The sequence below is a fragment of the Salvelinus sp. IW2-2015 genome, linkage group LG31, assembly GCF_002910315.2.
Source record: "Salvelinus sp. IW2-2015 linkage group LG31, ASM291031v2, whole genome shotgun sequence".
NCBI lineage: Eukaryota > Metazoa > Chordata > Actinopteri > Salmoniformes > Salmonidae > Salvelinus > Salvelinus sp. IW2-2015.
In genome coordinates this window covers 10,398,224-10,423,468 of record NC_036870.1, presented here as the reverse complement: position 1 = coordinate 10,423,468, position 25,245 = coordinate 10,398,224, and the positions used below count along the sequence as shown (strand labels likewise).

At 42.3% G+C, this 25,245-nt stretch overlaps 1 protein-coding gene across 3 annotated transcripts; it reads left to right on the top strand.

Annotated features, from left to right (window-relative positions):
* Positions 1-2,150: 2,150 nt before the first annotated feature.
* On the top strand, positions 2,151-24,682 carry LOC111956109 (zinc fingers and homeoboxes protein 2). Of its 3 annotated transcripts, none has more exons than XM_023976549.2 (4): positions 2,151-2,281; positions 9,123-9,252; positions 18,648-21,695; positions 22,105-24,682. In XM_023976549.2, exon 3 carries the CDS (start codon positions 18,819-18,821, stop codon positions 21,690-21,692), a length of 2,874 nt encoding a protein of 957 aa, XP_023832317.1. In that variant the 5' UTR covers positions 2,151-2,281; positions 9,123-9,252; positions 18,648-18,818; the 3' UTR covers positions 21,693-21,695; positions 22,105-24,682. The 3 variants fall into 3 exon arrangements, with proteins under 3 accessions (XP_023832317.1, XP_023832318.1, XP_023832319.1); XM_023976550.2 differs by having other exon boundaries at positions 9,123-9,315; XM_023976551.2 differs by lacking the exon at positions 9,123-9,252.
* The last annotated feature ends 563 nt before the right edge of the window (positions 24,683-25,245 follow it).

Here is a 25,245-nt window from a genome sequence, read left to right as displayed (position 1 = left end):
GTCTTCATGGTGCCGCTTGCTTGGTGGCACACCTTGCTTAGTGGTGTTGCAGATTCTGGGGCCTTTCAGAACAGGTGTATATATACTGAGATCATGTGACAGATCATGTGACACTTAGATTGCACACAGGTGGACTTTATTTAACTAATTATGTGACTTCTGAAGGTAATTGGTTGCACCAGATCTTATTTAGGGGCTTCATAGCAAAGCGGGTGAATACATATGCATGCACCACTTTTCATTTTTTATTTATTTTTTGAAACAAGTATTTTTTTTCATTTAATTTCACCAATTTGGACTATTTTGTGTATGTCCATTGCATGAAATCCAAATAAAAATCAATTTAAATTACAGGTTGTAATGCAACAAAATAGGAAAAACGCCAAGGGGGATGAATACTTTTGCAAGGCACTGTAGATAAAATATTAATAATAGACCCTATACAGTGCATGCGATCATAAATATTAAACAGCGRGTGTGTGCGCGTGCGTGTGCTTTGGCGGGTATGCCCGGTGAGAGAGGCCTTATTATGCAGACCATGTGGATCCTTGCATGYATATGWATAAACACAATATCAAAAGACTGATGACGCAACAGTGCAGAAAATACACAATGCATTCAACCTGCTCCACGCACCAATAAATTGACAATGTTACTGTAAACAAGGAGGCAAATGATCACTTCAACAAACTTGATTAAGTGCTCAAACACACTAGCAGAGAACATACTCCTTCGCCTTACAATAACACTGATACTGTATTGTGTAGTGACATTTATAATTGGCATCCACTACATCAGTGGAGCCGAGGAAGAAGACGCCGGCCGAAGACAGCAGCAGAGGGGTGTATAAATAATGAATTCAAAGCTCATTTGTATGTAAATGTACCCAGACACCATGGCGATCCAGTTTGGCCTCATGAATTATGCATGAGGAGAGCCAACCCGTGCTGCAGTGGAGTGCAAAGAACTTCTCCCAATTTATCACACCTATTTCCCCCCTCTGTAATTCATCAGATCATAACAGGAAGAGTTAGAGGCCAACTCCCTGTGCTTCATCAAAAGTGTAGCCATCCACCTCTCTCTGCTTATTCAATGTCACCCRTGGTCTTAAGGTCACTGAATCCAGAGGAGTAGCCTAAGACTGACTGTAGGGGTTTTTGTCACATTCCTATTGTAGTATCAATGCCTAATCATCAATGACAGTCAGCTACATACTCCTCTTCAATTTGTTTATATCAAAATAGACATTTTAAGAGTTAAAATATTATGATACGGTGGTATCCCTAGACTTGGCTGTGTGTACTGTATAAATGTATATACATCTTGCTTGCTATTCTCCGTATGGACAGAAGATGTCGCTATCAGTCATGTTTTCACTAGAGCTTGACAAGTGGACACATTGATGTTGCATTATTATGTTGAATTTGGTCATGTACATTAAGTTCACAGACAATATAAATTGCAAAATGATATTGTTGAAACACTAAGCTATAGGCATTGATGCCTTTCTCCCATCAAAGTAAATTGCACTGATGACCATACCTGCCAATCAATTTTCCATATTAGGTTTATATATTTAACATAACATATCTGTAATAAAATTGATGTCCCATAATATTGTTAATGCTAGGTTTATAATATTCATATTATGCCTAAATAGTTTAGTCTGCCTTATATTTATTTTGCTATATCTTATTTCAATGCATGGTAGTCTACATTATGAATTAACAGTTTTGGCACAAGTCTATACCCATAGAATTCACTGAGTAAAACATGATTCATGAAGATTCATTGGATATAACCAATCAATGGAGAAAATGTGAAAATGACTTGAATTCATATTGTGTATTTCAGCGTAGATTTGACACTTTATTTCTTATGTAGGTTATGGTATATACACACGAAGTTATTTGATATGTAGTATGGTCAATGTTTGAACATGCATTCGAATATAATCCACTCACCAGAGGAATTCAGACATTTTGTCCAATTGTCAATTGCCAAATGTATATTGCCATATCTAACTTTTAAATACATTTTCATGGCACTTGACTGAAACATATTTTTGGCGTCGTATGCAAATATATGCTGACGTAAAACATCATGTGGTTTTTGTCGTAGATCATGAACGACGACTTTTTTTTTTTTTTTTTTACTGTTGTCTTTAGGTTATGCCAGAATCTTTAGAATTACCAGCGGAATATGCGCGTTACCACCGACTACTTACAATTGGGAATTTTACTGCTAGCTTATCGTCCCAGCATCAAAAGGCTCTAGGCAGGTAAGCATACTATATTAAACAGTTTTTCAAGAATGGTGAAGAATATTGGGCAAATAAATTACTAAAATGAAGTTATAAACGGTTTGGTAGCAAGCGAGACTAGCCGCCTGGTTTGCCCAGCTCGTGTGGTTATGCTAGCGACATCCCTTTCATCACTACTCGCGCGCTGTCACACTTGAATTAGAATCACCTTGCCATCAAATCATGCCAATAAAACCTTAAAGTCTAGTTTACCCTTTAACTACATACATTAACTTTTCGTTTAGGTAAATATTTAACCAATTAGAATTAAGTAAATGTTTTTAGTTTGACGTTTTAACTTTTTGTGCCCATTTGAAGTGGGCACCTTAATGTATTGGTGCTAGACATTTAGCTTGCCTTGWCACCTAACGTTAGCTAGCTAGCGACCCAGCTCACTTCTGAAGTTTGAAAACGTGCCAAACAAAGATTCGTGCTTCAACACTACTTCTGAACTGGTTAGCTATAGAATGTCTGTTTTACATAGTTAGCTAACTCGTTAAATAGTCCCATCATTATTTTAAGATTCGGCCTCCGTTTGTCCAGCTTGTTGACAAGTTCTGGGTTTATACTATAGTAACTAGCTATAGGACAGTAATGTGAATCATCCTACATATTAGACAGCCTTCCTATTGTCACCAGCGAAACGTACAGTACCTAACTATGTGAATATTTTGTCTTCCTTTATTGTCACAGTGCATTCGTTAGTTACATGTATTGTGTAACAAGAGGCGCAATTTGGATTAGGTAACTAGCTAACGTTACTTATAGCTAATTAGTTATTGTAAATGTTACTTGCTGCTGTTATATAGCTCTGGTTTTATTTGTCGCGTAGCTGGTTGACACTAGCTTGCTAGCAGCCTGGCTACAGCAGTTAGCCAGCCAGGCAGGCAGATGGGTTAAATGTGGTGACGCCTTCCGCGGTATGGATTGGTGGTGGCACACTGGCAGCGCGGGCTATGCTGCCCGGTGACAACAGTGTGGTAAATTCCACCAGCAGTGGCGGACTGGGACAAGAATTCGGCCCTGGCATTTTATCCACACCAGCCTATGTCACTGCGTCCAGCTTAAACCGGGGGAACACTACACAACTTTCTAAATCCTATTGTTGAGCCTCTCACATTAAACGACCGTCTTTCCAGTCGTTTTTGTGTGTGTTGCCAACGTAGTGGTGCACACACTAAACGATGTGGRARGGAGATGGTCACACACTACAATATTCTTCACTTGGTCATGAGGATTCTCGATACCATGCTTTCCCGGGAAAACAATGATGTGATAAGATTTAACGTAGCTACGAGCTGTGGCTCAAAGCAGCCTCATGAACTTTGTCAGACATTTATGCTTGCCATACAGAGTTCAAATATCTAGCCAACATTTTGAATTGAATAACATTGCTTGTGATCTTCAGAGCTGTAACAATTTGACGCTTTGGTTAAAGGCAAGTGCAAACGCATACTAGTAGTAGTCATCGCTCCTACTCGAGAGTCTAGTCTACACATTCTGGGTGATGCGAAACATCTCACTGACTTCCTCTGGCAAGCTCTCATTGGCTGTTGCTGATCACCATTCTCAAAATGTGTCATTGCACATCTCACTCTACAAGAGCATTGCATATTTTGTGCTGATAAAATCAAACATGTTTGAAAATATATTGATGTTTGGAACTTCTCAAAGATGAGTTTGGTAGCCCTCTCACATGATGAGTTTGACCCACTCACATTAAGCGAGCGTCGGTGACAGACGCGCGCCCCAAGTAGGCAACGACATGGGGATTTTATCTCCGATCTCAAAAACTTGTCTGGGGAACTAAATCGTGGCCAAAATGGTGTAGTCTACACCCGCCTTTAGACACAGGCAGTAGTGCTGACACAACATTGGTAGTACAGTACAGCTTTTCGCAACCGATGCTATACCAGTGACTGGCAAGACATGGTCCTCCTCTTGTAATTTTATTTTTTCCCAGCTCATGTTTAAAACCTACAATATGCAAAAACACCACTGGAGCAGGCACGTGCACAGATGGGGCTCAACCAGTGCTCAATCACCTGCCTGTTTGCCTTCCTATGAGAAAGTGCTGCTCAGTGGATTTAGTTAATTTGATACATTTTACTGAATAAAAATTATAAATGCAACATGGAAGAATTTCAAAGATTTTACTGAGTTACAGTTCATATAAGGAAATCAGTCAATTGAAATGCATTCATTGGGCCCTAATCTATGGATTTCACATGACTGGGACTAGAGATATGTATCTGTTGGTCACAGATACCTCAACAAAAAAAGTAGGGGCGTGGCTCAGAACCCGACAGTATCTGGTGTGACCACAATTTTCCACATGCAGCGCAACGCGTTTCCTTCGCATAGAGTTGATCAGGCTGTTGATTGTGGCCTGTGGAATATTGTCCCACTCATCTTCAATGGCTGTGCAAAGTTGCTGGATATAGGCGGGAACTGGAACACGATGTTGTACACGTCTATCCAGAGCATCACAAACATGCTCAATGGGTGATATGTCTGAGTATGCAGGCCATGGAAGAACAGGGACATTTTCAGCTTCCAGAAATTGTGTACAGATCCTTGCGACATAGGCCTGTGCATTATCATGCTGAAACATGAGGTGATGACGGCAGATGAATGGGCCACAGGATCTCATCACCATCTCTGTGCATTCAAATTACCATCGATAAAATGCCATTTTGTTCGTTGTCCGTAYCTTATGCCTGCCTATACAATAACCCCACCACCACCATGGGGCACTCTGTTCACAATGGTTGTGAGGGCGGTTGGACCYTGGAGTTCAATGCCCACAGCTCATTGCACTTTACTTATAAGGTATACTGTATGGGAAAGTTTAGCTGGAAATGGTTTACATGGTTTCTTATTTGCAAGTGAACAAAGCACTATGACATGGATTAACTATACTGAACAAAAATATAAACACAACATGTAAAGTGTTAGTCCCATGTTTCATGAGCTGAAATAAAAGATCCCAGAAATGTTCCATGCACACAAAAAGTATATTTCTCTAAGATTCTGTGCACAAATGTGTTTACATCTGTTAGTGAACATTTCTCCTTTGCCAAGATAATCCATACACCCGACGGTGGTATATCAAGAATCTGATTAACAGCATGATCATTACACATGTGCACCTTGTGCTGGGGACAATAAAGGCCACTCTAAAATGTGCAGTTTTGTCATACAATGCCACCGATGTCTAAAATTGAGGGAGTGTGCAATTGGCATGCTGACTGCAGGAATGTCCACCAAAGCTGTTGCCAGAGAATTTAATGTTAATTTCTCTACCATAAACCAATGTTGTTTTTGAAAATGTGTCAGTACGTCCAACCAGCCTCACAACCGCAGACCACATGTCACCACGCCAACCCAGGACCTCCACATCCTGCTTCTTTACCTGTGGGGTCGTCTGAGACCAGTCACCCGGACAGCTGATGAAACTGAGTATTTCTGTCTGTAACAAAGCCCTTTTGTGGGGAAAAACTCATTCTGATTGGCTGGGCCTGGCTCCCCAGTGGGTTGCTTATGCCCTCCTAGGCCTACCCATGGCTGCGCCCCTGCCTAGTCATGTGAAATCCATAGATTAGGTCCTAATGAATTTATTTCAGTTGACTGATTTCCTTTTATATGAACTGTAACTCAGTAAAATCATTAATTGCTGCATGTTTATTCATTCATRTTTTTCARGAGTGGATGGTCGGTGGGCCGGAGCATAATTACAAGTAATTTGTAGACTGTAAATTGACCGCAGGAAGCACAAACAGAAATATTTGACTGAAACATAATCATTTCAAACCTTGCTTACATTTGTTTATGATCACGTCTCTAATATGCGTGGAAATACTTGAACATATTTTACACATTTGAAATCAATTTTCTGGTGTTTTTACATTTATTTTTATGTCCAACAATGAAATCAGAAAATTTGGAGGGCTAAGTAAAACCACCTGCGGGCCAAATTGGGGAACCCTGCACTACAATGTCAGGCTCAGGCTACTTTTATGTTGTATCTCTGTAAGGCCTGCTTTGAATTACCGGTAGCCCTGTCCCTTGTATGACTTCTGTTTGCACTCACTAAAAATAGACTCAAACCTCCTATAGCCTGGGCCAGATATGGTGAGATAAGTGACTAGTAGTAAGTCTATACTATTGTTGTTGTAGTTGTTTTTTGTAGCCTTAATTATGTAAGCCCAATGATAGATGGTGTTAATAGTTTTAAAAGTTATATTATGTTGATCAGTTACTTGTTGGTTTTGAATGATTTAAGTATTGTCTAATATTCTTATCAGAAAAACAGGTATTTCCATTTTGTCTTCAGACTAGCCCTTAYCGAACATTTTTCTGCAAAATCTGGTACTGCTCGGTTTTTGGTTCAAGCTCAAGGAATTCATTAATCTGCATCTTATTTGAATTTCCTGCTTGCATAAGTATTGGTTAATGTGAGCTCCAAAGAGCTGCTTGGCAAGCATGCACTTGTGCAAGTCATGTGGTGCAAATACAATGTGCTCTGATGAGCCCCCCCCCCAACTGAGCATGTGCAATGCTGGAAATCACAAACCCAGTGCTCAAATTCTCCAGCTTGGTTCTTGCTCTCCTCCACTATGCCAGGCTTGCCTAATTGGATGTTAACACGCATAGCCTACTCCATTTTGCAATATGCAMCCCTGCAGACTAACAAGCAAGGTGTAGTAGACCTATCCTGTAAATACTTTGTATGACTAAGGCTTGCAGAATCTTCTGCATTAGACTAATATATTTAATGCTCCAGTAAATGCATTTGCATTCAGTTGTCTCACTGAATCAAGTGGGTCTGTTTCTTCCCAGAGAGCTGAATGTGGGACCTAACTACTGTAGCCATGGAGGCTGTAGTGTAGAGCCATCTATTGCAGCATTCCCAACATCATTCATTGCATAGTTACCTCTGTTTACACAGAAATGATGTCTGCTCACCTGCTTTGAATACCATAGTCAATTAATTGGCAGCACCAATTAAGATATGCTAAATATTTTTATTTCAGTGACTAACATTGTTAGTGAAATTCCGAACACTTAAATGTAGATCATATCTCTCAACAGCAGTTMGTTATCTAAAGCATTTTGTATTTCACATTATGATTCAGTGTAAGAGAAGAGAACCATAATCAACTAAATTTGCCTCCAAAAGCAGCTCTATTGCTTTAAGACTTCATTTGAGGGTCAGAAATGACATAAGATTGGACACAGCCTTACACTGTTCTGCTCTTCAACTCTGCCTCCAACAGTGTCCTCAAAAGTAAACACATGGCGTAGGCGTAAAGTACTCCTTGGCTGAACCTTCACTTCAGGGTTGTCGATTCTGGCAAACAGGAGGGGCTGTCAGGACCATCATATTTATTGGTAGTTATCACAGGCCTAGCCTTGGGGAGAGAGTGCAGTGGTTTTCATTCAATAACGGTCAATTTTGATTCTCCAAAAGAAAATGAATTTCATTGCAGCTACATTACCTTGAATAGGCCTACTCATTTATCAATACATTGAGTGGTGAGTAGGAGGTAGTTCTATGTGGCAACCACTTGCTGCGGTTCACATGTGGATGCTATGCTGTTGGTGACTAAGCAGTCGTTTCAGGTGGACGGATGATGTCACTTCTGTGGGCTTAAGCTCCCTTGAAAGCTGCGTTGTTGTGCTCTGTCTGTAGCAATGACCTCATCCTGAGGGGGAGCATCTCAGTGGCTCTCTGGTTGTACTGTATGGTCCTCAGCCCCTCTTGTCATAAGTGCTGCATGTGGGGTGGATCATAGGCTGGGATGATACCAGTATTGCGAGACTCGTTAGTATCATGGCAAGGAAACAAAAGAAGAAGCGGATTTAACTTCTTTAGGAAAAGTAATGTTGGAAACAATCATTATGTTGTCATCCAGAGTTACACATTTATTTTCCAAGCTATAGCGCACAATATTGTACATTCACAGGTTTTTAAAGGACCAAAGAATTTGGTCTGTTTCGTGTTTAAAAAGAGAGAGAAAAAAAAATATATATATATATATATATATATTGCAATACTGGTATCATCCCAGCCCTAGGTGGATGACTCCATTTTGTAAATGTCAAATCAAATTTTATTGTTCACATACACGTGTTTAGCAGATGTTATTGCGAGTGTAGTGAAATGCTTGTGCTTCTAGTTCCGACAGTGCAGTAATATCTACAAATACCTAATACACACAAATCTAAGTAAAGGAATGGAATATATAAATATATGGATGAGCAATTTTAGCGGCATAGGCTAAGCGTGTTCGTGTTAAGACGTTATGTTTTTGTTTGCCATAGATATCCTGTAACACATTTTTGGTATATTTTCTATAACATGCACTGTGTATTGTAATTTCGGGTTAGTTTGTTACATCTTCGAATAAGCAGCAAAGATGTGGCTTGCTGCCTAGCTCCATTTTACACAGATTCCATCTTCATCGCTTTGGGCTGATTGTTATAAACTGGTCCTGGTTTTACCCCAGTCTTGCACACACTTTTTAAAGTAACCTAACTGTATCGGCGATGAGCTTAATTCCTAACGGCGTTCATTGACAAGTTGTAATGTGATTAATTCTGATAAGTCAAGCGCAATGAAACGATACATCCCAGGTGGTGTTTGTCATTCAAATAACCTTCCAAAGCTGTCCGGCTCTTTCTTTCGGCACGTTTCCAAGGTAACAACCTTCAATTTTTCGGCAAACACAAAGCGGTGCAGTTTTCAGGGCCTTTGCAGGGCTCTGCCTCCGAGCTACCGCCCCCCCCTGCCACTGACATTCTTGTCTCGTCTCAGATTCCAGAAGAGACTACCCAGAGTGCCGCTGGACCGGAGACCAAAAAGGAGCTGGAGAGAGTGGAGGCGGAACTGGAGCAAGATAGGCAACCCCCCCCCAAGGGAAGCCCCACCCTACTGCGGAAGTGCAGTGAGTGCCCTTTCACAACGGGGCAACACTCGGGTGGGGGCGGGATGCTCAGGGGGGAAACCGGTACTACTCTACTGTTGTAATTGCTATGCTTGTTCAAATAGGCCCTTTAGACGGCGCTGCCTTTCGTTGACATCAGATTTGCAAGTTTTCTATTTATATTATCCTTAGAACATCCTTGGATGTGGTATGGGCAAAGCCACGTTCACGCTACGCAGCTTTAAGCCCACTCAACATACCGTAAATATCACAATAGATAGCTATAACTACAAACAAAGCGAACAGCTGCTCATCTAAAACATATTGAACATAATATATGCAACAATTCAGAAGTCAAATTTTCCATTCAGCAAACTCAACAGAATGRACAGCACAAAGCTGCATACTAGCTACTATTCCTAGCTAGCATAGTTAACGTTAGTTGGCTGATTTTAATCTTCTCAGTCATGCATCGAGTAGGGCAGGCTATTTATTCAAATACAAACTATCAATCTGCATTTTAACACCATGTTTTGCCATGGTAAACATTTCTCTGCATTTACTTTTTTAACACTTCAAAACATCTATTTGCCTAGCTAACTAACTATGTACTGTTTTCCTTTTTTTGTCAATGAGAAAGTAACAGGCTGTTACTGCAATTAAAACTAGGCCTAATAGCTCGATAAACAAGTCTCCAAATGTATGGTATTTCTGTTTTAGATTTGAGCTGTTTTACTTGTCTGCTTCAAGAGACATTCTCTTTGCACACCACAAACACACTGGGGGATATGTGGTGCAGAAGTGTCCCAACCGACCTGCAGACCCAATAACCCCCTCTCGTTCGACTGGATTCCACTGGATTTCTGGATCAAAAGGGGCTAAGGTGGTGGGCGTGGTCAGCCCAGCTGAATTTGAGAACATTTTAGAGGCCCCCATCTTGGCGGTATAGACATTTCTGAATTTAAGGCAATTTCCTGAAATTCTAAAAGTTTATCCATGGAGCTGAGAAAAATGTTTGCAGTTTAAGCTAATTTCCTTAAATTCTATGCATTTTGCCTTGGCTAATGCTGTGTTATTTCGTTCAAACTTAATAACAAATCAAAACTGCCAAATTCATTGTTTTTGGAATTTTCCATTCTACCTGGGTGTCTAGCTTTTTTGGGTGATTTTGTTGGTTCTCAAAGATGGTATTATTACAAAATATGAAGGTCCATTATCTTTTTTACATACTTTATATCTGGTTTTAGTCATTTAGACTGAAGGCGCTTTTCCATCCTGAATTATAAAAATAAATAAAAATACAGTTTGGTGGTCCGAAAAAAGGCCTAGGCAGCCCACCCAAGGATTTTGATGGCAGAAAAATCCCTGTGATGGTTAGTCAGATTGTTCAACATGCAGCAAAGGGAACTTCAGTGTTACCAATATAATACTGTATATAGTAATCACCACACACTTCATTGTAGATGCATCAGACTTTTTCAGGGGAACAAGCATAATATATAGCATCTAGTCTGTTTTTCCATCTACTAGAAGTAATGGTTTTTGGTACAGATAAGTGAATATTGTATTTGGCGCTCACTTGAAATTCCACTGTAATTAATGGGCCACTGTAATAAATGACACTTTACAGTATTTATTTGAATGTTGGCGCGAGACCCATCTGGGTTATGTTTATTTGTGCAACGACGCGTCACCATGGGTCATCACGCCGCAGTGACAGTCTTTGATCCGTCTCACACTTCGCAACATTAGTTCTCCTCGACCTCCGCCGTTAAAGTGGTTCACCCAAGTAATGTCTCCTACCCAGCCAGGGCTAATAGAATAATTCATATTTGGCAGGAAAACAATGATTTTTGGTGCATAGTTAGACTTAGGAACCATATCTCCGGTCTTTCAACAGCTGACATGCCAGCACGTTTTCCCTTTCAGTCAATCCAAGTCCTGAGTCACCAGGTAAGTTGACTCTCGAATCACTGACAAGCAGCCACTGCTGCCTACTGCAACTGGAGTTACTGTGTGTACCCTTGATCAAGGCCACATTTAATAATTCATCAAGGGGGTGGGCATTTTTATGTCTTCCCACTCAAAGCGCCATAATAGACGGCTATGCATACAAACATGAAGAATACTCACTTTAAAAGCCACGTAGGGAACTGTTAAATAAATATATATTTATTCATACTTGTGTACCACTTTTAATGTTGAGTTGCACCCTCCCCCCTTTTGCCCTCCGAACAGCCTCAATTCGTCAGGGCATGGACTCTGTCAAGCGTTCCACAGGGATGCTGGTCCATGTTGACTCCAATGCTTCCCACAGTTGTGTCAAGTTGTCTAGATGTCCTTTGGGTGGTGGATCATTCTTGATACACGGGAAATTGTTCAGCTTGAAAAACCCTGCTGTGTTGTAGTTCTTGACACAAACCTGTGCGCCTGGCACCTCCTTCCACCTATAACCCATTCAAAGGCACAAATCTTTTCTCTTGCCCATTCACCCTCTGAATGGCACACACACACAATCCATGTCTCAGTTGTATCAAGGCTTAAAAACCCTTTAACATATCTCCTCCCCTTCATCTACACTGATTTATTTTAAAGTGACATCAATACGGGATCATAGCTTTCACCTGGTCAGTCTGTTATGGAAAGAGCAGGTGTTCCTAATGTTTTGTACACAGTGTATATAAACATACCTGCAGTGAAGAATTTTCCCTTATCACTTTAACAAGATGACAAGCACACCMTGTTAATGCCAGATGCTTTCCCCAATTGGTTCTGTGGCATCAAGTGATCTATGTTGTGCTTCTCCTTGAGTCTCACCTGTGTGCTTGTCCTGGGTACATGGGAGGCTTAATTCCGCTCTCCTCCATACTTTGTTTGCCATTGTTTAGCTATATTTTTAACTGCTCTCATTATTCACTTACGTCTGCTGTCTCACTTGTGCATTGACAGTGTTTGTGACTTGATCTCACATGTATGTTACATGCATACGTTGTTGGATGGACTACAGTCTCTCTACAGTCTCAGACTACAGTCTCTTTTAATTTGTCTAAAAAGATAAACATTTAGGCCTGCCTGAAGATTCTGTTGTCCCCATTTGAACTACTACGAGTTCTGATACCGTTTTGTTCCTTAGACCATGTGTCTGGCAAAAGATACGTATTTGCTGTCGAACAACAGCCGAAAACTCAGCCCACTCCTTCCCCCTTGTCTCCATCAGACCCCCCTCCCCCCCCCCCCCCCCCCCCCCAGACACCCCCTCGGATCCGTCAACGTTGCTTTGCCTCTAAACTCTCTGGGAAAGAAGCCATGGGAGTCTGCCGCTCCACTGGATCCAGTTCCTGCTGGACATCCCCACATGTAGAGAAGCAGCTGGCCACCACACAGTTATTCAGCACATACCCCTTCCAGCTCTCTCACACACGTGCTCCTGTCCTTTACGTAGCTCTTTTCTCAGGCTGTTTACACTTATACAAATGAATGGTTTCTCCACCACAGTTAACACACTTTAATGGGCTAATGTATTGTTTCATAACTTTTCARAAGCGAGCTCCAACGTTTTATTTTGAGTCGCTGGACGTTTTAGCCTTTCATCCGCAGTTCAGTGGTCAGCAGAAAACCATTTCCTGCGTTTTTGCCATTGTTTAGAGTGACCACAAACCCTGCTTTACCACAATGTAAGGATCAATGGTTTCTTTGTCTGCAGGGGTGTAAGGAGGAAAGCATGGGGGAAGAAAAAAAAAACGTTTTCCAGATCGGAGCTTAAACAAGCAGCACAGGATGTGCAGCCAAACTATTTCCCTGCTTGGCTGGCGTTTTTGAAATAAATGTCTTTAATGTGTGGAGTTTGCAGACAAGATGGAGTCCTCTGTTCTCGGAGAACAGCAGTCCCTGTGGATGTCATGTGGTCTCGTCCCTTTTATTCACAGGTGGGCGGGACGGGATCCTGCCTAAAAACATACTTCTAATCCTTTGTCTGATCTTGTGTTTGTCTCCGTYGTTTAGTTTAGTTTTTTTCAAAGACCAAGTTTAGAGATATTTTCATGAACTAAGAGACAGTCAGACATTAGTTTGAGACATATTCGCAGGAGAATAAATGTGAATAATCACGACGAAGGACAAGGAATAGGAATATTAGTCACCAGATTATCGTTGGCCCAAAATTTGACCATTATACTCCGAACCAAAATCTATATGAATGTCCTTCAAAAGTATGAAAAAGAAGACCCTCACATCTCTAAATCCAAACAGAGCGAAACAATTGCCATCAAAAGGTCTTGGAGGAGATTGAATCACTCTTATCTCCGGTTTGGCAGTTTCCATAGCAACATGCCAGTCCCATGGCCGTCTGAGGAGAATTAAACCCCAGTAGCCTGGACCCAAATCTGCCATCAAAGTTTCAGGGGCATTAATCTGAGCGTAATGATTGAACGTCGTAAGAGTTGTTTGGAATAGCCCTTACACACTAATGCTGCCACTGACTTTTCCCTAACATTTATATWGCTATGGGGAAATAGTTTTTTTTATTACATCCTTACATGATAGTATGGAATAGCCTACACTATATTTGTGTGGTGTACATTTGTATGACTGCATTTGTTTTGTATAATTAGTTTTTTGTTGTATTTGACTCGTAGCGCTTTGGGTTTGTGGGAGTCTGTGTATATAATGTACAGTTCTACACTGTGTGAAGATATTAAACCCGACCTATGTTGCCAGAGACAACAGCACAGTGCATAACTTCCCCATGAGCTCTTCCCTTAGAAGGTAACTGTCTAACCACTTCAATTAGGCTACAATGACTTACGAAACACCAAAGGGGGACTAATGCAATTACCTCTGTCGCCATGCAGAACTGATAAGGTATTAAAAGGGCGGCCTGATGAGATTTAAATTAATTCTGTGCTCATTCAAATTCTTCTGTCTCATTGAGATGAGCTGCTCTGTTATTTGGGTTTAGTCTCCTCTCACTGGCGAAGCAGTTCTTAAAACGTTTAACCAAATAGAGCAAGATTTAGCCGATGAGCTTGTACTTAACATGCTTTAGAAATCAAACACATGCAACGTTTCCTCAGTGCAGTGCACTATTTGAGGACTTTGATATTGCATGTCAGTCAGTCACCACCTTTTGATATGGAAYTGACTCTACACGAGAAAATAAAACATGATCCTTTCTTGAACTGCTTGTTTGGATTGCATGATGCTCTCTGAGCTTTGAGGACAACAGCTAACTAAGAACGTTGTCTCTGAATGAACCTGCATTCATTTGAGGACAAATTATGCCTTGTCTTTAGGAAGTGCAGCCTAAATCCTATATGAATCCTTATCCTTACTGGTGTTGATAAGCATAGTTTTATAGTAACTAGGAAGTTCCTTTTGTGTTACTAATTAGCCTACAGTCGATTTACAAATGCCATTATCCACTTGTCAAATTTGTTTGAGCCCTACATGACATGCTCAGATTGACTCGGTCGGTCTTTTTWCTTGTTTTTCTCTCTCCCCTCTTACTTTCTGTCTGTCATTTTCTCTGTTGTGATTGAGAGAGCTGACCGCGGGGCAGGGCTGCGTGTATGTGACTTAGTAGAGGCTGCCTCTGGGGTTTTACACAGTCTGCTCTGGCTGTACAGGACATTGATCATCCACGATGATGCATTGTGTTTGTTCTCTGAACTGGCACCGGAAGAGTTCAACGCACTATTTTAGAAATCTCCAGCACTAGTCTTTTCCACTGTATACATCCCTGGCATATGTCACTGTCAGCCTAGAGGGAATTGTCTTGCCCAGATTTTAGGTGGCGTTGTCTTGCCCTGATTTTAGGCGGTCAGTGTTGCCACCATTTATGAAGTGAGTTAATCGGCCAGTATGCACAGATGAGGTTTAAGTCATATCCCAGGCAGTCTGGAGGCCGGCTTATGTCCCCCGTGGCTGACTGGCGCTTTGAGAGTTGCCAGAGGACACGAGACAGACAGGCTCATGCATGTTTGATCAGCCCAGCACTGCCGCCTCCGTGGCGAAGGCCTACCCAGGCGAGCGTCACGGATCAGCCGGAATGGATCGTCCCGACAGGGTTCGCGGAGGACCCTTCGCCACACGCTGTTCACTTTGTCTGGCCCCAGCTCCGCTCGACCGCAGTCCTTCTCGTCCAATTAGCACCTGTGAGAAGAAATCGTTAATATGCAGTGGTGAGGTAGCAGAAAGGCACCTCGCTGCCTTGGCTGTTGCCATAGTGACACCATGGCAATGAAGGCAGTCTAATTATTTTTGATTTTTTTCCCTCCCATTTTTAATAAGGAGCCACTGAATCAATTTCATTTATGAGGGAGGACTGATACAATTATTTATTCATGTTTTAGTTCATCATTCAGTTCTGGGCAATATGGGCATGACAATTCAAGTTTGGGTAGAATTGAGCGTGCCCTTGATGAGGCTGGATAGTATTTGTGAGGCAAGTGTGTGTTCGAACACAATCTTCCAAATTTAAAAGAAAATAAATTTGTGGCCATGTCATAGATTGTTGTTTAGGTAGAGGTGACGAGATGCCTGGCATGTTGCATTCTTAAGGTGCAAGACAGCATAATCCCTGCTGCCCAGCATATTGACAGACTTGGAGCTGAGGACACTGTTGCCGAGCTTTTTACAATTAACAATATTCCTTTTGATTACTGAATATTGGCCTAGATCTGTCCGTTCCGTTTTAAAAACATGGTGTGTTTTTTTTCTGCATCACATGAATAGTAAATACTGTATGCAAACTTCAGGAAGGCAGTCATATGGCCCTGTCTTGGTGTGTCGTGCACCTTTAGGCACATTAACACTATGTAGCCTAATTACTGTTTCAGGCCCTGTGTGGATAATGAATGATTGATCAATGCTTTTTGTCATGCGTCTCATGGTGCTACTGAATACAAACTCAGCAAAAAAAGAAACATCCTCTTTACTGTCAACTGCGTTTATTTTCAGCAACTTAACATGTTATGTTCATACAAATATTTACACAAGATTCAACAACTGAGACATAAACTGAACAAATTCCACAGACTTGTGACTAACAGATTTTGAATAATGTGTCCCTGAACAAAGGGGGGGTCAAAATCAAAAGTAACAGTATCTGGCTGCATTAAGTACTGCAGTGCATCTCTTCCTCATGGACTGCACCAGATTTGCCAGTTCTTGCTGTGAGATGTTACCCAACTATTTCCACAAAGGCACCTGCAAGTTCCCGGATATTTCTGGGGGAAATGGCCCTGGCCCTCACCCTCCTATCCAACAGGTCCCAGACGTGCTCAATCCAAGCTCTTCGCTGGCCATGACATTCCTGTCTTGCAGGAAATCACGCACAGAACGAGCAGTATGGCTGGTGGCATTGTCATGCTGMAGGGTCATGTCAGGATGAGCCTGCAGGAAGGGTACCACATGAGGGAGGAGGATGTCTTCCCTGTAACGCACAGCATTGAGATTGCATGCAATGACAACAAGCTCAGTCGGATGATGCTGTGACACACCGCCGCAGACCATGACGGACCCTCCACCTCCAAATCGATCCCGCTCCAGAGTACAGGCCTCGGTGTAACGCTCATTCCTTCGYCGATAAACGCGAATCCGACCATCACCCRTGGTGAGACAAAATCGCGACTCGTCAGTGACGAGTACTTTTTGCCAGTTCAGTCTGGTRCAGCGACGGTGGGTTTGTGCCGGTGATGTCTGGTGAGGACCTGCCTTACAACAGGCCTACAAGCCCTCAYTCCAGCCTCTGTCTATTGCGGACAGTCTGAGCACTGATGGAGGGATTGTGCGTTCCTGGTGTAACTCTGGCAGTTGTTGTTGCCATCCTGCAGGTGTGATGTTTGGATGTACTGATCCTGTGCAGGTGTTACACGTGGTCTGCCACTGCGAGGACGATCAGCTGTCCATCCTGTCTCCCTGTAGCGCTGTCTTAGGCGTCTCACAGTACGGACATTGCAATTTATTGCCCTGGCCACCTCTGCAGTCCTCATGCCTCCTTGCAGCATGCCTAAGGCACATTATCACAGATGAGCAGGGACCCTGGGCATCTTTCTTTTGGTGTTTTTCAGAGTCAGTAGAAAGTCCTCTTTAGTGTCCTAAGTTTTTTCATAACTGTGACCTTAATTGCCTACCGTCTGTAAGCTGTTAGTGTCTTAACGACTGTTCCACAGGTGCATGTTCATTAATTGTTTATGGTTCATTGAACAAGCATGGGAAACAGTGTTTAAACCCTTTTCAATGAAGATCTGTGAAGTTATTTGGATTTTTACGAATTATCTTTGAAAGACAGGGTCCTGGAAAAGGGACATTTCTTTTGCAGAGTTTATWTGGTGGTTTTCCTACAGAGAATAGTCATGCTACTTTCAGACTGGTGTTGAAAGTTCTAGGGATCTAAGTTCAGAGTATTTTAATCTTTTGTCAGACTGACCTTAGGTGTGCAATTGATAAAAGCATACTGACACGACATCATAATTATACTTTTGTCTATTAACCTGAACAAAAAAACTAGAGGCAATTAGTTCAGCTTGTTGGTAATAAAATGTAGTTGTACTGTAGGCCTAATTATTGTAATAATTTTGTAAGTGTCAGGCTAGCTTGGGTAGGACCATTGCATGTAGCGTAGAAGTTTAATTATTAAAACGACAAAGCTAAAAGTGATAGTTTTGTTTAATGACTTAAAATGGCTAATACACTAAGATTTGTAATACTGTCATTATTAGATAAATAGGTTATCATGTGTCTTAGATTTTCTCTCTCTTCCTCCCCCGATCACGACGGTCTCACTCACACTCAGGCCATGGCCTAGTTTATCTTCTGCTTTGTGCTCACATTGGCGTACATGTTACGCTTCAGAATGCCTGAATGAGACTCTTTCGGCACTCAAACTTCTCCACTTTTGAATTTGTGTGAATGTCAGTCTTGCTTCAAACGATATAAGGATTTTCTTTGAAGTTAAACTTTGTACTGAATAAGTACTGCATTTTAGGCCCACTCTCTGTAGATAGTGAATTATATGTTGAATTTATAGACCTACTGTTTTTCCAGATTGGGTGGTACAGCTATAGTTTTACAAGAGTGAAAATAAAAGGTGATGTCAGTTAAAGAGCCAATCTGTAGTTGCTCCATACATTTTTGGACTTTAATGATATATTCTTCAAGAATCAATGGGTACATAACTTAGYAATGCCTCATGAACTTAGTTTAACTGCCACACTCCATGAGAACCCAAAATATAAGCTTGTTTTACTCCATTGTTTGTAAACAAACACTATAGCCTCAAAACATGTTTAAATGAATGGTCAATTCTTGAATCCATAGCTCTATGAGTTTGAGAGTGGTTACATTTCTCCAGCCCCATCCCACAGCTTTTTTCCAACTGCCCCTTTAACATTTCCTATTTTCCCCTTRTATTCCAGGTGAATGCCATCTGTGATGAACTCTCATGAAGCTGCACACGGGAGCTGACGTCCACAGTCGGCAGGAGACACCACTGCAGACCAAGGACAGTAGAGGAGCAGGGTCTTCTTCAAACACTGGAGACTTACCCTCCCCCTGACCGAAATAACATCCCACATCAGTCACCAGCAATGTCCAGTCGCAGGAAATCCTTCACCCCCTGCATGATCCGGGTTAGTGACATAATAGAGCAGGATGACTCTGACGAAATGGAAGTGTCCACTGCCAATGTGACTAAAAATGGGTCTTCAGAGTCTGTGGAAAATCAAGACCATACATTACAAGGCACTATAGAAGATCTAGGAAGTGCGATTGAAGCAAAAGTTGTGGCGGAAGCTGATCCTATGCCCCAGCTGAGGCAGCATGGAGGTTATGAGTGCAAATACTGTCCTTTCTCCACTCAGAACCTCAACGACTTCAAAGAGCACGTAGACTCCAGTCACCCCAATGTCATACTCAACCCCCTCTACCTGTGTGCCGTGTGCAACTTCAGCACCAAAAAGTTTGACTCTCTTACAGACCACAATGAGACCCAACACCCTGGAGAGACCAACTTCAAGTTCAAGAGGGTAAAAGTAAATAACCAGACTATCTTGGAGCAGACAATCGAAGGCAAGACCAATTCAGTTCTCTGCAATACTGTAGACGGACAAGGTGGTAACGGCTTTGTCACTTTTCCACCGAGCAAACCAATTACGGTGAATATCGGAAAGCCAAACATGGACAACATACCCTCTACATACCCTCTACAACATACAACATACCCTCTAAAATCCCTCTACCAAGGGAATGATTTGGAGAAGAGGTTGGAAAACTTTATCCCAAAAGATCAAATCACAGCTGTGAACATAAACGGCACAATGATCATCCCTGAACCAACAATCATTCAAGGGCTCTCGTATGTAATGCCATTGCTTCAAAGACCACCCAATTTGTGTTCTGTACCAACAATTGCTGTTCCTCTGAACTCCACCAAATATAATCCTTCACTGGACAATAACACAACCCTAATGACATCTTTTAACAAATTCCCTTACCCAACCCATGCTGAGCTGTCCTGGCTAACTGCTGCGTCCAAACACCCAGAGGAGCAAATAAAGGTGTGGTTCACTACCCAACGGCTAAAGCAAGGCATCACCTGGTCACCAGAGGAAGTCGAGGAAGCCAGGAAGAAAATGTTTAATGGCTCCATCCCACCCATACATCAGACCTTCACCGTTCTGCCTACCCCAATCTCTCAGCCTGCCAAAGCCACCCAGTCCCTTATTCAGACTAGCTTTGGGCAGTCTAATCTAGTACTGACAAGTATTGCTAATGGCTCAACCATGACCTGTGCTCCTGTTGCAGTGACTGTAGCCAGTTATGTGCAACCTCTCAAGCGACCCCTGACAACTTCCTCATTCGCCCCAGAATTAAAGCGCCCCATGGCGGCCCCTGCAGAAGACCCAAAGGAGAAGATACTAATGGCCCCTCCTCCAGTTCCACAAAAAGAGAGACTTCCCATGGCCCCACCCCGAGTGCCCCCAGAATTAAAGCGATCTCTAGCACTTCCTATTATCGCCTCGGAGATGAAAAGGTCCTCGGCAGCACCTCTCATGGCTTCTAAAGGAAAACTGCRCTTGGCCACTCCACTTGTGAACCCCAAAAACCAGCTGCCAATGGCACCTTCTCCAATCTTCCCTAAAATGAAGAGYCCTATTGTCACCCCTCAATTCAAAAGTTACATGCTGCCTCCTCCTTCATTCGTTTCCAAAGACAAACTTCCAATCACCCACTCTCTATTGGCTTCAGACTTAAAGTTACCAATCTCACCCCCTCTCATTGCCCCTCAAGTGAGGAGGCCAACAATAATTCAGTCAGTGTGGACTCCCCTCAAGGGCCCATTCCAACTCCCTAGCTTTTCCCAAGACGGCAAGAAAACAAAAACGCAAATAACAGAGATGAAGGCCGGATATGTCAGAGGACGTCTCTCTGAGGACAAAGTGCTCACCCCTCTTGGGGAAGCCAATGGTGTCTCTCGTGGGGATGCAAAGTGGGTTCATGACCAAGGGCCTCATGCACAGAACGGCATTCTACAGTTGTACAACGAGCTAGCATCGAAACCAGAACAGCAAAAATCAGTACAGACTCAATTTCCACTCTTGGAGAGAATGAAAGGGAAGACTTCTGAGCAGTTGAAGATTCTAGAAGAGAACTTCCAGAGAAACAGCTCTCCAACATACAATGACGTTGACAATCTAGTGACTGCAACCCAACTGTCGCGGGAGGAAATTGACAGCTGGTTTTTAGAGCGGCGGGCGCTGCGTGACAACCTTGAACAAGCTCTTCTAAACTCCATGGGCTCAAAGAGACTCAACGTTGATAAACGTCAGCAACAACACGGACCGCTGAATGGTGTGCGCAAGCAAGGTGGCCATCCAAGAAGCTCTCCCTTTGCCATCATTGCCCCCACCACCACTTGCTCAGTGCCTCTAGACAGCAAATCCTTGGCTCTTCTCAAGGATGTTTTTGCACAAACTCGGTGGCCTTCCCCTGAAGAATACAATCAGCTTGAGGCCCAGACAGGCCTGGCTCGCACAGAAATCGTCCGCTGGTTCAAGGACAGTAGGTCAGCACTGAAGAGTGGGACCTTGGAGTGGATGGAGTTTTTCCATAAACTGAACAGCAGTGGGCAAAATGGCGAGGGGGCGCTACTGAGCACAGAGAATGCTTTCAGCATAATCCAGCGCTACCAGGAAGTAAAGGCACCCAAGGTGGAGGATATTGGGAGGCTAACGGAGCATGCCAGTCTTAGCAGCCAGGAGATCAAGGAATGGTTTGCCAGCAAATTGAGACAAAACACATCTGATATCAGCCAGAATTGTGGCCAAAATGGAGGCTCTCGAGAGGGGTTCGGGAGCTGGATGGAGGAAACCAAGGGGATGGATGCACGCATGGGTGCTAAGGAGCTGGTCTCGGACAAAGACAGGATGATGGAGGATGCTTCTGGAAGGGTGACTGGATAAAGGGTAAGAAAGTGTGTTAGTTTTGTAGACATTTATATTTTAGTCATTTAGCAGAAGCTTTRATCCAGAGCGACWTACAGGAGCAATTAAGGTTAAGTGTCTTGCTCAAGGGCACATTGACAGACTTATCACCTAGTCAGCTTGGGGATTTGAACCAGCAACCCTTTGGTTACTGGCCCAACCTSTTAACCGCTAGGCTACCTGCTGCCACTAGAATAGGGCATGTTTTTCTTACCGTAGTAGCTGCATTTCACAACGTGTCCTAGTTACTAATGGGACCAAGGCACTGAGAGCCCTGACTGTTGGCAGTAGAATAGKATTTTAATCCCTTTTGGGAATTATCAGTGCTCTTGTGAAAGTGTTATTCCAATTGTGTAAAATGTAATAACGGGACCATTTTTCTTCCTTGCAGGTGAGAACAGTTGCCACTGTCAGTTGCACACAGGAGCTGAAAAGGAAAGAGTTTAATTATTGAATATTGTATTTTCTGAACAAATAATTTCTTGCTTGTTCCATCCCAGTTTGTGCCCAACATTTCCTCAAGGTTGAGTTAACTTTGTAGAACGTTTTCAAAAACATGGTGGTAATGTTGTGTGTGATTTAGGATGAGGTAGAAGGCACAGTGCACTGAATGTGTGCCTGAAGCACTGACCAGGTGGTGATCGTTGAGTGCCAAAGCTGGATTTGCTGCATTATTACACTTTTAAAAAAAGGTTTCTTGTAAATATATTTTTTCTGTGTTGCTACAGATTTGTACAATTTTGGGGGAATTTTGTTACATTTTATAATGGGAGCAACTTGCCCCTTTTTTTCGCTCCAGCTGATCTTAGTGGTCTGTCCTACATTTTGTAATGAAACACCATGAACCACTACAACCGTTGGCAATATTTCAGTCAGTTTTCCAATGCTGAACTTCCGTTGCAGTTCCCTCCTGTCAGGTGGACTTATATCAAATCAAACTATTTACTGTTCTGAAGTGCTATTGTACTCCCTGGACTCTAAGCCAACCTGCACTCTGGTAAGGAACATGCATGCTTGTTTGACCAAGTGATGTTGTGGATCATTGTTAGAGAAAAGAAACGGTCAGTGGCAAAACCAGAAAGAAATAATCACATTGAACAAATCCAGAATCATGCTGCCTGCATCATATTCTAATCTCTTTCTCTATTTGATTTATTTGTTGTCCTGCAAATGAACATACACATCTGTAATAGCCTTTATACCTATGTACATGTTGACTTAAGAAGTAGTGCTAGTTCCATTCCGACATTAGAAACAAACCAATACAAGCTCTTTATGTACCGCTTTAGTGTCATGGTCAAGACATACAGTGCCTTCGAGAAAGTATTCAGACCCCTTGACTTTTTCCACATTTTCTTACGTTACAGCCTTATTCTAAAATTGATTAAATATATAAAACATCAGTAATCTACACACAATACACCATAATGACAAAGCGAAAACAGGTTTTTAGAAATGTTAGCAAATGTATTAAAAATAGAAATACCTTATGTAAATAAGTACTCAGACCCTTTGCTATGACATTCGAAATTGGGTGCTGGTGCATCCCCTTTCCTTTGGTCATCCTTGAGATGTTTCTACAACTTGATTGGAGTCCACCTGTGGTAAATTCAATTGATTGGACATGATTTGGAAAGAGACATTCCGGTCTATATAAGGTCCCACAGTTGACAGTGCATGTCAGAGCAAAAACCAAGCCATGAGGTCGAAGGAATTGCCCGTAGAGCGCCAAGACAGGATTGTGTCGAGGCACAGATCTGGGGAATGGTACCAAAACATTTCTGCAGCATTGAAGGTCCCCAAGAACACAGTGGCCTCCATCATGGAAGAAGTTTGGAACCACCAAGACTCTTCCTAGTGCTTGCCGCCTAGCCAAACTGAGCAATCGGGGGAGAAGGGCRTTGGTCAGGGAGGTGACCAAGAACCCGATGGTCACTCTGACAGAGCTCCAGAGTTTCTCTGTGGAGATGGTTGTCCTTCTGGAAGGTTCTCCCATCTCTGCAACACTCCACCAATCAGGCCTATATGGTAGAGGGGCCAGACGGAAGTCACTCCTCAGTAAAAGGCACATGACACCCCGCTTGGAGTTTGCCAAAAGGCACCTAAAGACACTCAGACCATGAGAATCAAGATTCTCAGGACTGATGAAACCAAGATTGAACTCTTTGGCCTGAATGCCAAGTGTCACGTCTGTCGGAAACTTGGCCCCATCCCTACGGTGATGCATGATGTTGGCAGCATAATGCTTTGGATGTTTTTCAGCGGCAGGGACTGGGAGACTAGTCGGGATCGAGGCAAAGATGAACGGAGCAAAGTATCGAGAGATCCTTGATGAAAACATTCTCAGGACCTCTGACTAGAGTGTAGGTTCACCTTCCAACAGGACAACGCCCCTAAGCACACAGCCAAGACAACACGAGTCTCTTCGGCACATGTCTCTGAATGTCCTTGAGTGGTCCCGCCAGAGCCCGGACTTGAACCTGATCGAACATCTCTGCAGAGACCTGAAAATAGCTGTGCAGCAACACTCCCCATCCAACCTGGCAGAGCTTGAGAGGATCTGCAGAGAAGAATGGGAGAAACTCCCCAAATACAGGTGTGCCTAGCCTGTAGTGTCATACCCAAGAATATTCGAGGCTGTAATCCCTGCCAAAGGTGCTTCAACAAAGTACTGAGTAAAGGGTCTGAATACTTAAGTAAATATGATATTTCATGTTTTTTAATTAGCAAAAATTAACCTGCTTTTGCATTCTCATTGTGGGGTATTGTGTGTAGTTTGATTKGTTTCCCCCCCTCATRAATTTTAGAATAAGGCTGTAATTTAACAAAATGTGGAATGTCAAGGGGTCTGTACTTTCCGAAGGCACTGTATAACAAGAAATACTCCACTTATACCAAGATCCTGCTTACTCTTTTCAAAAACCAGTTGTCTGCTGTAATCCAATAAAACAGAGCCTTTTTAAAGGTAACTCACTGTGTTTACTCTTTGTCCCATGTATGCAGCATGTCATGAGGTAACTTGGATGCAACGTATTGTGAAGAAACRTTTCTGAGCTCAGTTAAACTCAATCTTGAGCCAAATCCTGTGAATACTTTCTGCTGGACTATCAAATTACCCTAGCCTTTCAGTATTAGTCCTGTGTGAAAGCATTATGTAACCATCTTATTTGTGGTTATAATTGGGAGAACCATTTGAACGTGACCATCTTTCAATATAGCATACAACAGTTTGTGAGACAGCCAACAGTCTAATTTGTATGCAATTACCATGTGTAATTGTTTTATTGSATTTGTTTGGATTTTTCATTCAGATTTAATGTGGTCATTTCCAAACAATCATTGAACTGTGTAATGTTACCTAAACATACTGTGTGGATTTAAGTAATTCATGCATATTGGAAGTGTGCACTCTTTCTTTTTGGATAGAACAAGCTTGTATAGGGTATATCAATTAGGATTTTTTTTTTTAGGCCTTTACTCAACCCATATTTTACCACTTCAGACCATATGGGACTTTTCTATTATTGCAGGA